Source organism: Epinephelus lanceolatus, chromosome 10, assembly GCF_041903045.1.
Source record: "Epinephelus lanceolatus isolate andai-2023 chromosome 10, ASM4190304v1, whole genome shotgun sequence".
Classification (NCBI taxonomy): domain Eukaryota; kingdom Metazoa; phylum Chordata; class Actinopteri; order Perciformes; family Serranidae; genus Epinephelus; species Epinephelus lanceolatus.
In genome coordinates, this window is record NC_135743.1 from 1,386,315 (window position 1) to 1,400,482 (window position 14,168).

General features: G+C 42.1%; 1 protein-coding gene across 1 annotated transcript; it reads left to right on the plus strand.

Moving 5' to 3' along the window:
• Window positions 1-468: 468 nt before the first annotated feature.
• LOC117266221 (protein S100-A1-like) lies at window positions 469-8,458 on the plus strand. Its single transcript, XM_033641280.2, has 3 exons — window positions 469-612; window positions 7,277-7,452; window positions 8,097-8,458. The coding sequence occupies exons 2-3, from the start codon at window positions 7,300-7,302 to the stop codon at window positions 8,262-8,264; spliced, it is 321 nt and encodes a 106-aa protein (XP_033497171.2). The 5' UTR covers window positions 469-612; window positions 7,277-7,299; the 3' UTR covers window positions 8,265-8,458.
• Window positions 8,459-14,168: the final 5,710 nt, after the last annotated feature.

A 14,168-nucleotide genomic window follows, 5' to 3' on the forward strand; every position in this document is an offset into this window, starting at 1 on the left:
GTGCTGCCCAAATTGTATTTATTGATAACTGTGTTGTTTGCGTTTTATTTAACTGTTGTTTGTTTTGTGTTAATCTGAAAATTATTTTGTAACCTTGTTAAGGGAAGTGCTATTTATTATTATTATTATTATTATTATCATTATTGTTGTATTGGTGCTAATATATGCCCCTAATTTCTAAATGCTGGACCTTTAAGCCAAACCAGGTGGTTTTGTGCCTAAACCTAACCATACTTTATAATAATAAATTAATGTAACATATCTGTGGCTGCAAAAATATTTTTTCTGGACTGGGTTGTAGTTACTTAGCTTTTGTGTAGTGAAACTGATAACACTGATATCAGCGAGCTGGCTGCAGAGCTCTGTTCCTACATGGTCATGATGTGTGTCACAGTCACAGCTGTGTTCCTCCCGCTGTGATGAGCAAACACTGTGAGCTGTGATAAAGCCCTGTGGCTGCCTTACATGGCCCTGCGGCTCACCTGTGCAGCAGGTGATGCTGTCCGGCGGGAGGCGCTTATCTGATAGTGATTTACCTGCACGCAGGTGAGAGGAGCCCTTATAAGTGATGAGGTGAGAGCTGAGGCCACTTCCTGCAGCAGCTGTGTTCAGGTGAGTCCCTGCTTCTCTTTGTTAATGTGTGTGTGTGTGTGTGTGTGTGTGTGTGCAGATGGTCCACAAGCTTTGATGCTGACAGGACACACACATCTGACGGCTCAACATAAACTCTGTCAGAGGAGTTTTATTTAATTATTTGCATGTTGAGTGGCATCTGCAGGCTGTTTTTAACATTTCCAAAAATGTTCGTGCTTTAGTCTGAGTATCAGTTAATTAACAGCAGCTTTGCATTTGACATTCGAAGACTTTTAATTAGCTCCCCGATCGCAGCGGGAATAAATGATTAACGGCAATCATCGAGACTAATTAAGGGAATGTGGCGCCGCATCATTCAGAGAAGTGATGTAGCACTTGTGGCTCTCTAAGCAGAGATAGTTGACACAGGCAGGCAGGTACAGAGCAGCCCTGCATTATTAACGACAGCTATCTGTCCTCATATAGATAAGAATCAGATATTCAAATGATGAAACATGACCAACAGTGAATCCTCTGCGTGCGGGCAGCTTCTGGCTTCTGGGAGGAAATGCAAGCCTCGATCTAAATGTATTTTATGTGCAGGCTCAGGCTGCCCTGCAGGAGGTCTGTCTTTTGTCCTCATGGAGGACAGAGTTCATGGAGGTGGGAGGTGAAATGACTCAGCCCCCCTGTAGCAGCCTCTCAGGTGTCATTCCTGACCCATCCTCCACCTTTTTATTCCGCCTCAAGCTGAGTTTGACACAGACATCAGCAGCTTGATACGCTGCACATGAGGTCAGAAAATAAATAAATCAAATATAGCCGCGAGCGGCAATCTGCGGGTTCTAACCTGTTCCGCCCCAAACCAGCCACCGTGACCCTCATCTGCAGTAGTGCAAGACGTTCCCCACTCTGTCCCTGAAAGCTCCAAGCAATACATACTCTTTCCAAGTCACACATTTCTTGAAATCGGGTTTTCAGCTAGCCTACATGCTAATAACATTTGTGGTATACTTACACATAGAGACTCCATTTGAACATCAAAACATAAATTGAAATTTTACCTATTGATGCGTATTTCAAAGTTTCAATAGGTATTTTAATGTTCAAGCAATCACAGTTCCATGATCATAATTTTGGGAGAAATCTGGAGATAATAATGGATGTGTATGGGAGAGGCTGTAAAATATTCTGTAAGGCTAAAGACACAGATGTGAGTGTACTATTATGATTTTACCTAAATGAAGGTAAGTGAAAGTTCAGACAGGAAGATCATCTCTTTACGTAAGTATACCTCAAAGCCACTTCTCTGTTTTCCCACTATCCTCTTGCTCCACCCTTCTTCACATATTTCAACAAGTCACAGTCTGCCAGCCTCTCCCTGTTCTCTACCAATCCGTCATTAGCTGTCAAATTTCTCTCTCTGCTGTCATCCAGCTGTCATTTCAGCAAAACTCCCAGCCCACCTCCACCCCTGCACCACCTCCATCAAGATACAGACTGTCTTAATCTGGACCTTCAACCGAGAAGTTCCCTCATCCGGTGACCTCAAGATTCCCTACCTTCCCCAGTGTCTAGGCCGGGGGGTGGGGGTAACTTCTTCAGTTGCAAGTTTCTCATCCACAGATCAGTTTACTCAGCTGGTCTCCTCCCCATGGTCTAAGTGGCAAATTATCAAACCATTCTAAATATATTCACGTGACCTCAAAAGTCACATAACTATAGCAACATGTGCACATGCAGACTTTTTTATTCAAACATGACATAATAGCTTCATTTGCATGAAGTGGTATTATGTGGTAGTGAGGGTCCGTGTACCTTTTGATAGTTTGATATTTTGTTTTCAAAACTGGAATGAGTATGTGGATGAACTCCACCAGCAAGCCAGAGAAGCTTTTAAAAATTGGGTTATCGCTGGTAAATCAAGGCATGGACCTGAGAGTGAAATTAAAAAGAAAGCTGTTGCTAGGTTCAAATATGCAGTACATTATATTAAGAGGAATGAACTGACTCTGAGAGCAAATGCATTGGCTAGGAAGATGCAACAAAATGATGTTAATGATTTTTGGAATCAAGTCAAGATTATGAATCATAGTAAAATACCTTTGTCCTCCAGTATGGAGGGGGTAAGTGGCAGTGTAAATATTATGGAATTATGGAGAAGACATTACATGGAGCTTTTTAACTGTGTTAAAAGTGATGTTTTTACTGTTGGCGATGTATCTCATGATAATGTGGTCATAAGGCCTGATGATATAAGTTACGCAATTGGGAAATTGGCTTTAAACAAATCCTGTGGCCTTCATCTGATCTCTGCAGAGCATTTGAAATTTTCATGAATGAAATTTTCATTTTCAAGAATGAATGAATGAGTGAATGAATGAACTAGAAAATTTCACATGAGATTTTGAGTGTGCCTGATGCTCGCTGCCAACTAGTATCCCCATAGCAATATGCTAATTATTAATAGCAGTAAATGTATCACTGTGTGTCTGTGTGTGTGTGCATGCCTGAATGTGTGTATGTTCACGTGCTGTCGCGCGTTTGTGTATGTGTGAGTCTGTTTGTCTGTCTGTGTGTATGTCCACTTACAGATAGAAAAAACAGCTTAACTTAACAGCTAAAAAAGACTGCAGTCTAAAATGTCCAAGATGGACACAGAAAGACAGAGACAGACAGACCCAGACAGGCAGACTGACACATATGTAATTACCTCTGTATGATGAGGCTTTAACTGCAAAGAAGTCAGGTTACTGAAATATTCAAATTTGACTGTGCTGTGACACACAGACGATTGGCCGAACGGCTGGAGTTGATTCAGCCAATCACCAGTTGGCAATGGCACAGTCAAATTTAAATACACCAAGAAAAGGCAGAAACTGAGCCAAAAGTTCCTCTCAAACTCCAACTGTTTAATGAAAAACTGTAAGTGCTACAGCTACAAAAAGCACACCGTGAGCGAGAGGACAGGATGCGGATCACAAAGGTGTAAATTTCATTTCTGTGGTGTGAAAAATGAGGCCAGAGCCATGATGGACATAAGTGGAATGGTCTGCTTTCTTCCAGAAATTTGGGCTCTCACTTAACATGGGAGTGAATGGGGCAGTTGGTTGGACTTGTTGTCCTTTTAGACCACCTGCAGCCAAAACCCTAAATCCATTTTCTTCAGCGGTCGCACCTCTGCGACCGGAACGGCTTTTCCTACAATTTGGTGTACAATTTGTGTATGTAGAGTGAACGATGTGGCCGCACCAGCGAGTTTAAGAGAAAATTTCTTGATGATTTCAGAGGTGCTGTGCACTCTAGCGATGACATCACCCACTCTAACTCTCAACATTCCACGCAATACACACCCATTATAAATTCTGAGAAGGGCTGAAAATTTCATGATATTTAAACAGCTGGTGTAGAAAAACTACAAGAGATATGGAAAATATGAATCAGTCACTGAAAGTCAATGGCAATGTCAACATTTCAGAGTTGGAATGGAGTTTCTATGTGAATGTATGAGTTCGTGATGTGTGGGTGAAGATGAGTGAGTTTGAAGGATTTTCTCATTGACTTCCATTATAACCAAGTTTCAGAAAACGCTGAATATTTTTGGAAAGTTTGAATGGGGTTGAAAAGTTGAATCATATGTATAAAGTCAAGGAATTGCTGAATATTTTCCAGTTTGAATGGAGTTTCTAGCTGAAAGTATGAATCGGTAGTTACTGTTTGAAATTTTGTGATTTTTGAAGATTCCGTAATTCATTTTCAGTGGGAAAACGGTTTGGGAAAAAAACGGGAATATCTGGGAATGGCGGTGGCGCCCCCTATGTGCCAATCTCAAAATCTTTTTTTGGGTGTGTTCTTGGTCCCCTTCTGATGATATTTACCCAGTTTTGTGACGATCGGAAAAACGGTTAACATTTTACAGCCAATATTCGCTAAGCCCCGCCCTTTCCAAGGACATTTTGCTTGACGGCAGCCGTGTTTTTCGTCCGATCTTGCTCATTTATAATAGAAATGAGTGTCTCGGTCCCCCGATGCCTCATACCAAGTTTGGTGTTGATAGCACAAATATTTCAAAAGCTTATTCATTTTACTGTTTTTAACATTATTAAAATTAGCAAAACTTCTGTAAGGGCGGCATTCATGGTGCAAGAGGCTTTTTTGTAGAGGACTATCAGGAGGATGTGTGTGTAAAATTTCAAGTCAATAGCACTTGTGGTGCGGCGGGCAGAGCCTTTCAAGCTTTACACTCTATGTTATAGCGCCCCCATAAGGCCGATTGGGACCACATTTTTTGAGCAGTATTTGGATGTCATTTATAGTCCATGTACCACGTTTCATGTCCCTAGGTCCTTCCAGCTGGTCATAAATTAATAAAACGCAAATTATGACGGTTAATGACGAATAGGCCACGCCCACTTTCACCTATCAACATGGCACTCAAGATATTAGTTAATAGCCACCCCTAGAGCATGCATACCAAATTTGGTGAAATTCCATCCAATGGTCTTTAAGATACAGATGTGTGGCATTTATAGCGCCCCCTATAGGCTGAGCTCAAAATGCTTTGGTAGGCAACTTCCAAGTCTCATTGTGGACCTACCCACCAAGTTTGGTGATGATAGGTCAAAGGGTGTGGGAGTTATGGCCAATCAATTCTAAGCTCCGCCCACAGCGAAGATTCATTGGTCCGTGGCGGCCAAATTTGAGGACGTTCCCTCAGAGCGTTCTTTAGGTGTTATGCTCAAGAATGGGACACACAGACAGACAACCCAAAGACAGAACGTATCCAGCCACACCAGCATAGAAGCATAAAAATCAGCAATAAAAATCAAATGATCCAACTTGAATCCAATTCCTGTTTTTTCTTTGTTCTTTTAGTGGAGTGAAGTTTTAAAAAGGCTCTGAGAGGAGGAACCTTATAGAATAAGCCAAACAGTTTGTTCTCCTGTGCTGCAGAAAGTTAACAGCATGTGTGTCCTACAGAGAGAGCTCGACGCTTTGAACCGCTTCAACAGGTTGACGAACCTGAAAGCTTAAACATAATTAAGATGAAACCGTGGCGTAGCCTGCAGTGGAACTTCACTGATGAAAACATTTTGAGGTGATGGTTGCTCAGGGCAAGTCAAAGCCTGCCTTGTCTTCGAGTTTTTCACTTTCCCTTATTTCCTTTCCAGTTCATGTTTTTGAAAAGTTTGCATCTATTATGTGCCAGTAAACTTCACCAAACCGCCTCGCCCTCTGCCCGTTAACACCACCACAAAGGAGCATGTTTGGCACCCTGATAACTGATTTTATTTTTTCCTTCAGCCTCCCACTGAAAGTCATTTTATCTTCCTGTACTCAAGAATGTGATGGAGGCTGCTGGCCCTCTGCACACAGATCTGAATCACACTCTGTGATTGAGCTCATCCATCCTGTGTTAAATGACTTCTTCTGTTTTCACAGTGAAATCCACAAAACTGCTGAAATACCAAACTAAACGTTGGTTTTCAAAGCCATGAAACTCACCGAGTGGTCAGTGGTGTTGGTTGATGTTCTGACATAAAAATCGTAGCACGCTGTGGTTTCCGTGAAGCCTCATTGTCCGTTGGTAGTAATCCGCCACCAGAAACAGAAAGGGGGTTGTTTACGACAAGGTTGTGGTCATTGTAGTCTTTTAGCTCAGCGAAAGTGCCGGCTCCACAGTGCTGTGTGCGCTCCTGGAGGAAGAACGAGAACGAAAGAAAAAGTTTTGTAACAAGTTTAAACAACTGCACAATGGATTACTCCCTTGTGAACAACCTTCGCAGTACAATGCCTTTGAACACATCGCCAACCTTCTTCTTCTGCTTCTTCTCTGTGTTCCATTACATTGCAATGGTTTCCTGCCGGTTGGCGACACTGGAGTGTATAACGCTTCAGGGTCAAACGAACGATCAGACGGAAGTTTACAGACGGGTGTGAGGCAGCTGGAAAAATAGTTCCACAATCGAGATGAAGAGTGAAAACACGGATGGAAACCAGAGTTTGCTATGATTTGTATGTCAGAACATCAACGAACACCACTGACCACTCAGTGAGTTTCATGGCTTTGAAAACCAATGTTTAGGGTGGTGTGAGGACAGGTTCACACATGGCCATAGGCAGCAGTGTTAAGCCAGGCAGGGGAAAGACAAATTCACAGAAAATGAGCAATCGTCACAACTTTGGTCTGAGCCGCTCTATTTCATCATAAACAACCCAGACATGGAGCTCAAAGTGCAAAATACCAGACTTCTCCTTTAAGTTGTCAGAGTAAAATGATAAGCACACTTATGGCAGCCTGTCTGGGACATGCCAAACGCCTTCGGAAGAAAAAATATATATATATATATATTTTTTATATATATATATATATATATATATATATATATATATTTTTTTTTTTTTTTTTTTTTTTTTTTTCCCTGAAACTGCTTTATTCAGTGTCTTTTTTTTTTTCCCTGGTTCAAATCAGCTGGTCTGTTTTGGAGAGGAAGAGACCTCTGTCAATAATTTAGCTCCTGGTAAAAACCTCCTGAACAGTGACCTCCTGAAGGGATTCCAACCAGGAGAGGTTTCAGCTGGTTGCAATCTGCCGTCCTCACTGTTAGACGCCATGAATTCACCTACAAACTGGACCCGAAGACTTGAACTAGTCCATATTAAGTATGTTTTTAACAGTGCCTCTCTTGATATGTTCTCCCAGGCTTTACTTGTGGAACTGGAAAAATGTCTGATCCAAAAGAGTCCAACCTGCAAAATGCGATAGAGGCTATCATCCAAGTGTTTCACTCCTACTCTGGAAAAGAAGGTGACAAGTACAAGCTGACCAAAACGGAGCTGAAGAACCTGTTAAAGGGAGAACTCAGTGATTTCCTGAGAGTGAGTATCTTGTTGACTGAAACCACAAGTGTTGTGTAACCTCACATTATTTACAATACAAAGTACAATTGTAAAGGCCTTTGCAAACTGAATCCCTTTTTTCAGATGCGTGTTTTTAATCCATATCCAAACAAAACGCTGACTCTGATGCGTTTTATTCTATTAGATGTGAACATTTGAAACATGTGACAAAATGAAAAGACAGTTACCTATCTGACTGACTTGTTCCGAAAATTTTAATGACAGACAAAAGTTTCAGACTCAGTGTGCAAAGACCTCCAGTAACATCGCAGTAAGGTGCTTCTCAGTAAAAGTTGTCATCAACCTCAGAACATTTATTAAGTTATCAGAATAAACCTCACTGTAGAGAGAAGACTGGAAGAAGATGAGTTTCTATAAACCAAACAATGTGAGAAGTTTCATGAACACTACATGGCGTACGTGCAACTAAGAAACTAATCCGTCAGTGTGAGCGGTTCTCACATGAGGCCCAGAGTTGGGTTCTCATGAACATCACTATCTTAGTCTGTAGCATTTTGGGAAAAGCTCTTATGATTTTTAAAGTGCAGTCACCATCATGATTTGATCTTGTGAAACAAATTTCTCTTTGGTTCCATTTTTATCATGATTCTTCTCTCTTTCAGTGCAGCAAGAACCCCATAATGGTCAAGAAGATTATGGCTGACCTGGATGAAGACCAAGATGGTCAGGTGGACTTCAAGGAGTTCATCATTCTGGTTGGTGTGCTGACTATCGCCTGCAATGAATTCTTCAAAGACTGCCCTACTGACAGTGGTTCCAATAAAGACTGAAAGTCTAATACTCAGCATTAAGTTGATACCCATTTCCTTCAACAATTTATAACGATGTTGGTCATTTTAGAGATGTAAAGGTTTGAATCATTCCTTGTAATGTTGCATATTAAGATACATCACTGCAAACCAACTGAGATCTTCTTTTCTTTTGGTCCTTGAGAAGTCCATCTAAATAAATATATCACCCTGTTTGTACAAGTCTCTTATTTTAAGAAGCAAGCTAGACGGATTAATACGGTGGCCCTGAGGGCTCAACACACTGCCAATTAAGAAAACACCGAGACACAACACAATCAGCAGTTTCCCTTGGGGTGAATAAAGTTTTGTCTTAACACTGGCAAATAGAGAAACATCTTCACCAACTTGTGCAGAATTTAGGAAAACGTGCTGTAAGAAGTTTTTTTATTGCAGATATGTGTCAGTGTATGCCGGCTGATTATTAACAGGGAGTTTCAGAGCAGAAATTTCATACTAAGTTTGAGTTAATTTAAAATCTGTCTCTGTTACATAGTTTATCCACCACAGAGCACTGAGAGGTTGATTTTTTTTATTTTTTTATTGTCCTTGGACCTTTACAGTGGATAAAGAAAAACTCCACAAAATATCCCTTTTGACAGGAGAAAGAAATGGTGGAACTTCAGGAAGAGCGACGGAGGAGGGATCTCTCTTCCAGGACGGACAGACGTGCAGTAGATGTCATGTGTGAAGAACAGAACAATATGATAAAATGACAGTAATACAGACATTTAGAGGACGTGAATAAAACTTAGACAAGAACTACTGTACCACCTTATGGTTGTACACTTCTGCCAACCAGTCAAGTTGCAGTTACAGTTTACATCCCTCCATCCAGACTCATACGTCACCATGACAACTGACAATGCTTCAAATATGAATGTTGCTGCAGAGAAGCTGCAAATTCCAAAACATTAACCCTTCACACACAGAAGATCTATACAGTCAGCACAGTTTCAAGATTAGAGTCACCAATTCAGTATGTGACCAAATGTCTCCCCTTCTGTTCCTGAGATATGACGTTAAAACATGATGATGTCACTGTGATGCTGACCTTTGACCTTTGGGATATAACATGTCATCACTGTGTCATTTGATCCTGTTAGACTTTTGTGCCAAATTTGAGGAAACTCCCTCAAGGCCTTCTTGAGGCAACATGGTCATGGGATGACAGGCGTGAGGTCCCAGTGACCTTTACCCATCAATATCTGATCAGTTCCTCATCCAGTCCAAGTGGGATGTTTGTGCCAAATTTGAGGACGTTCCCTCAGAGCGTTCTTTAGGTGTTATGCTCAAGAATGGGACACACAGACAGACAACCCAAAGACAGAACGTATCCAGCCACACCAGCATAGAAGCATAAAAATCAGCAATAAAAATCAAATGATCCAACTTGAATCCAATTCCTGTTTTTTCTTTGTTCTTTTAGTGGAGTGAAGTTTTAAAAAGGCTCTGAGAGGAGGAACCTTATAGAATAAGCCAAACAGTTTGTTCTCCTGTGCTGCAGAAAGTTAACAGCATGTGTGTCCTACAGAGAGAGCTCGACGCTTTGAACCGCTTCAACAGGTTGACGAACCTGAAAGCTTAAACATAATTAAGATGAAACCATGGCGTAGCCTGCAGTGGAACTTCACTGATGAAAACATTTTGAGGTGATGGTTGCTCAGGGCAAGTCAAAGCCTGCCTTGTCTTCGAGTTTTTCACTTTGTGCTCACATGTGAAACACACTTCACAAGCTAAGTGGTAACCTTGAGCACCACCCAGAGTCTGATGAAAGTAATTCATGTCAGCCAGCTGTCGAAGTCCTGACGTCATCGTTCCTCCCGCTCCAACAGTGCGCTGCTCATCCAGCAGCTCTGCTCCTTCTGCTTTTTTTTCCTGAAAGAAATGCTGGCACATTAAATGACGTCAGTCCTGGAGGCTCAGAGAGTCTGCTGTGAATCTCAGAGACAGAATACTGTAAAGTCGCTCTGAGGAGCAGGTAAAACCCACATTTATTGCAGCAGCACACTGCAGGCACCACAGGCTTTGTGCATTTATGAGCCCATTTGCAGAGCCATTTGAATTCCTCCCTGAATCTGTCTCTGTATAGACAGGACTGTATTACATCCATACACCAGCTACTTAATGATTCCTCATTTGGCCTTTTTCAATAATGCACTTCCTCTGAAATGACATGCTTACTAGTCAGAAAAATAAAAATATTGAGCTGCCTGTGAGTTATATTAATCATCTTTAATCCTCGCGGAAAAACAAATACACTCGGTTATTAGTCTGGTGTTTACTGCTGAAGTTTAAATGTGCACAGATTATTAAAGTACAGGACGTTGCTGTCCTCCAACACCAAATCACCACCTATCACCACTTTGTCAGTGGATTTTCATGTCTACATGTTGCACGCTCAGTGTCCTCCTGCGCCTGCTGTTGATGATCTGGGATGCCTCAACCAACAATAGGATGTCAACAGAGCACACGGTTCGGTTTGGACAAACCCATCATGGTTTGGCTCTACGTTCATACAGGAAGTGAATAGCGGGCTCCTGGTTGAAAGTCCAGGGTTTGTTGCACCCATCCACCTCCCCTCCTTCCCGCCCTATAGGGACTCAACAGGTCCTTCTATTAGCCGACACACTCACGTGATTACGTTTAGCCAACACACTCACATGATTATGTTTAGCCGACACACTCACGTGATTACGTTTAGCCGACACACACGTGGTTACGTTTAGCCAACACACTCACATGATTATGTTTAGCCGACACACTCACATGATTACGTTTAGCCGACACACACGTGGTTACGTTTAGCCGACACACTCAAGTGATTATGTTTAGCCGTCACACTCACGTGATTACGTTTAGCCGACACACACGTGGTTACATTTAGCCGACACACTCAAGTGATTACGTTTAGACGACACACTCAAGTGGTTATGTTTAGCCAACACACACACGTGATTACGTTTAGCCGACACACTCAAGTGGTTATGTTTAGCCGACACACACATGTGATTATGTTTAGCCGACACACTCAAGTGATTACATTTAGCCGACACACACACGTGATTACGTTTAGCCGACACACTCACATGATTACGTTTAGCCAACACACACCCGTGGTTACGTTTAGCCAAAACACTCAAGTGATTACGTTTAGCCGACACTCATGTGATTACGTTTAGCCGACACGCTCACGTGATTACGTTTAGCCGACACACACACGTAGTTATGTTTTGCCGACACACACCCGTGGTTACATTTAGCCGACACACACACGTGGTTACATTTAGCCGTCACACACACATAGTTATATTTAGCCGACACACACCCGTGGTTACGTTTAGACAACATACACACCCGTGGTTACGTTTAGCCAACACACACACGTGGTTACGTTTAGCCAACACACACACGTGATTATGTTTAGCCGACACACACCTGGTTACGTTTAGCCGACACGCATGTTTAGCCGACACACACACACACATGGTTACGTTTAGACAACACATACGTGGTTACGTTTAGCCAACACACACACATGGTTATGTTTAGACAACACACACGTGGTTACGTTTAGCCAACACACACACATGGTTACGTTTAGATAACACACACGTGGTTACATTTAGCCAACACAATAACGTGATTATGTTTAGCCAACACACACACATGTGATTACGTTTAGCTGACACACACGTGGTTACGTTTAGCCAACACACACACGTGGTTATGTTTAGCCGACACACACACACACAGTAAAGTTTAGAGACAAAGAACAGGGTTTGGCTTTACAATCTTAGAAGAAGCAAACGCAGGCCTCCTGGATGAAGGTCAGTGGTTGTTGGACCCATCCACCACCCCTCCTGCCTGCCCTACTTGGACTTCTAACACCTTAATTTTTGCTGTTGTCCTGCTTCGTTTCCCCCTGATGTCGCTGGCGGCTATTCAACAATAACGATGACCAACCGTGGATTATGCTGATATGAAAGGAAGACTTTTTCTCAAGCGCTGGATTTCAACAGGGAGACCGGCTTGGCCGACCAGCGGCGAATCATAACACAAAAGGTGGCTTTTAGTGTCAGTGTCTGAAGCTGAAATCACTGACAATCACTGTGGCAGCATTTCAGAATGAGGACAGGCTGGGTGTTCCACTCTCTCATAAACAGCTTCATGTTACTCTTAAATGTTTACAGCTGATACAATTTCACACATTCAAAATCCAACTTTCAGCAAAAGTTACAGCAGCATGAAATGATCATTTTCAGTATGAATTTAACGTCTTATTGAACAGAAGTCAGACATCATGACATATCTGTTACAACCTGCTCATTTAGTCAAACAGAAGGTTTTATTTTCTGAAGATATTTATGGAGAAAAGTCTAAATTTGAGATCTCTTTGCTGCAGGCTGAAAGTGTGCTCTTGCTAATCGGAGGTGACACTGAGGATGTTGACATGTCACCCAGAAAACATCCAAACTGATTACAGAGCAGCCTCAGGTTGATAAAATGCACATCTTGACTCACACTGCAGCGCAGACGTGAGACAGGCTGACGGAGGAACCTTACATCCTCTGTCTTCATTAACACAAGTAGGCCAAAGAAGCATTTAAGGTTAAACGCAGCCCTTATTAGGACCACACACAGTGCCAGTCTGGAGAAACTCAATATGGCTCCTTACAAAGCTGTGAAGCTCCATTAATTATCCAACAGCAGCTTGTCTGACGGAATAAAATGGCACATACTTGTCCCAAACTGTGATGTGCTCCTCAGCTCGTCACTCAAAAGGCAAAAATAAACTGAGAAGGCTCATTGAGATGTTTATTATCACATAAGTACATGTTCAGTTTATAAAGTCAAATGTTTCAATGAATAACTGTTTATATAATATATATATATTTTAGAGTTCAATGGTGGTTTTATCTTCTTATAACCCTCAGCTTTAGGATCCAAGATGGGCGGCTTATTTTGAAAATGCACATTAAAGGGAGCTGCTGCCAGTTTACAACACTTGAAGTGAAATGACTTCACTCAGCAGGTTTCATGCTATGAAGGAGAATCTCTTGTACTATGACACCTGGTTAACATAAAGACCAGTTCACATGATGGAGCAGGCTCCATGAGGACGACCCCTAGCACCACCCAGTGTCTGACGGGGGTAGTTCATGTCAGCCGGTCGGCCCTGACGTCATCTCTTCCTCCTGCTACAACAGCGCGCTGCTCACCCAGCAGCTGTGCTCCTTCTGTTTAGTGCTGAAAGGAAAATGCAGGCGGTGCATTCAGGGACTCTGGGACATCAGCTTTCATTCATCAGACACACTATGGCTGTGCATTTCAAAGAAACAACACTGTAAGGTCACTTTGACGAGCAGATAAAACAGGCGTTTATTGAAGCAACACACTGCACACACCACAGGCTTTGTGCAGTTATGAGAGCATTTGCAAAGCATTTGAATTCCTCTCTGAGTCTGTATTTGTATAGACAGGACCGCACTCCATCCATACATCAGGTGCTAAGTGACTCCTGCTGTGACCTTTCTTCCAGAGTGATTCAGTGAGACACACAGAGGGATTAAGCTGCCTGTGAAGTACATGAATCATAAGAAACTCACAGTTCACTCACACTAAGAGTCCTGATCCACTGGTCGCTGCTTCATTTTAAATAATCAATTTCACATTATTATTTTAGATTATCAAAGCACAGAACTACAGTACTACCACGCTACTTGGTCCTTGAGGTTGCCAGGCAACCGCACTCAGCCAAGAAATAGTACCACACATAAACCCTCAGAAAACCACAGCTTGTTTTTAGGCTTTGGTTTTTGTGTGAGTTGAGCAAAAGAGATTTAACGGATTAATAAGTGAGCTTTAAAGGTGCAGGTAGGTGGA

What these genes read in the sequence shown, in the direction of transcription:
- LOC117266221 (XM_033641280.2), top strand. Translation starts at nt 7,300, where the DNA reads ATGTCTGATCCAAAAGAGTCCAACCTGCAAAATGCGATAGAGGCTATC. An exon ending in AACTCAGTGATTTCCTGAGA is followed by an intron (nt 7,453 to 8,096) that starts GTGAGTATCTTG and finishes TCTCTCTTTCAG; the next exon opens with TGCAGCAAGAACCCCATAAT.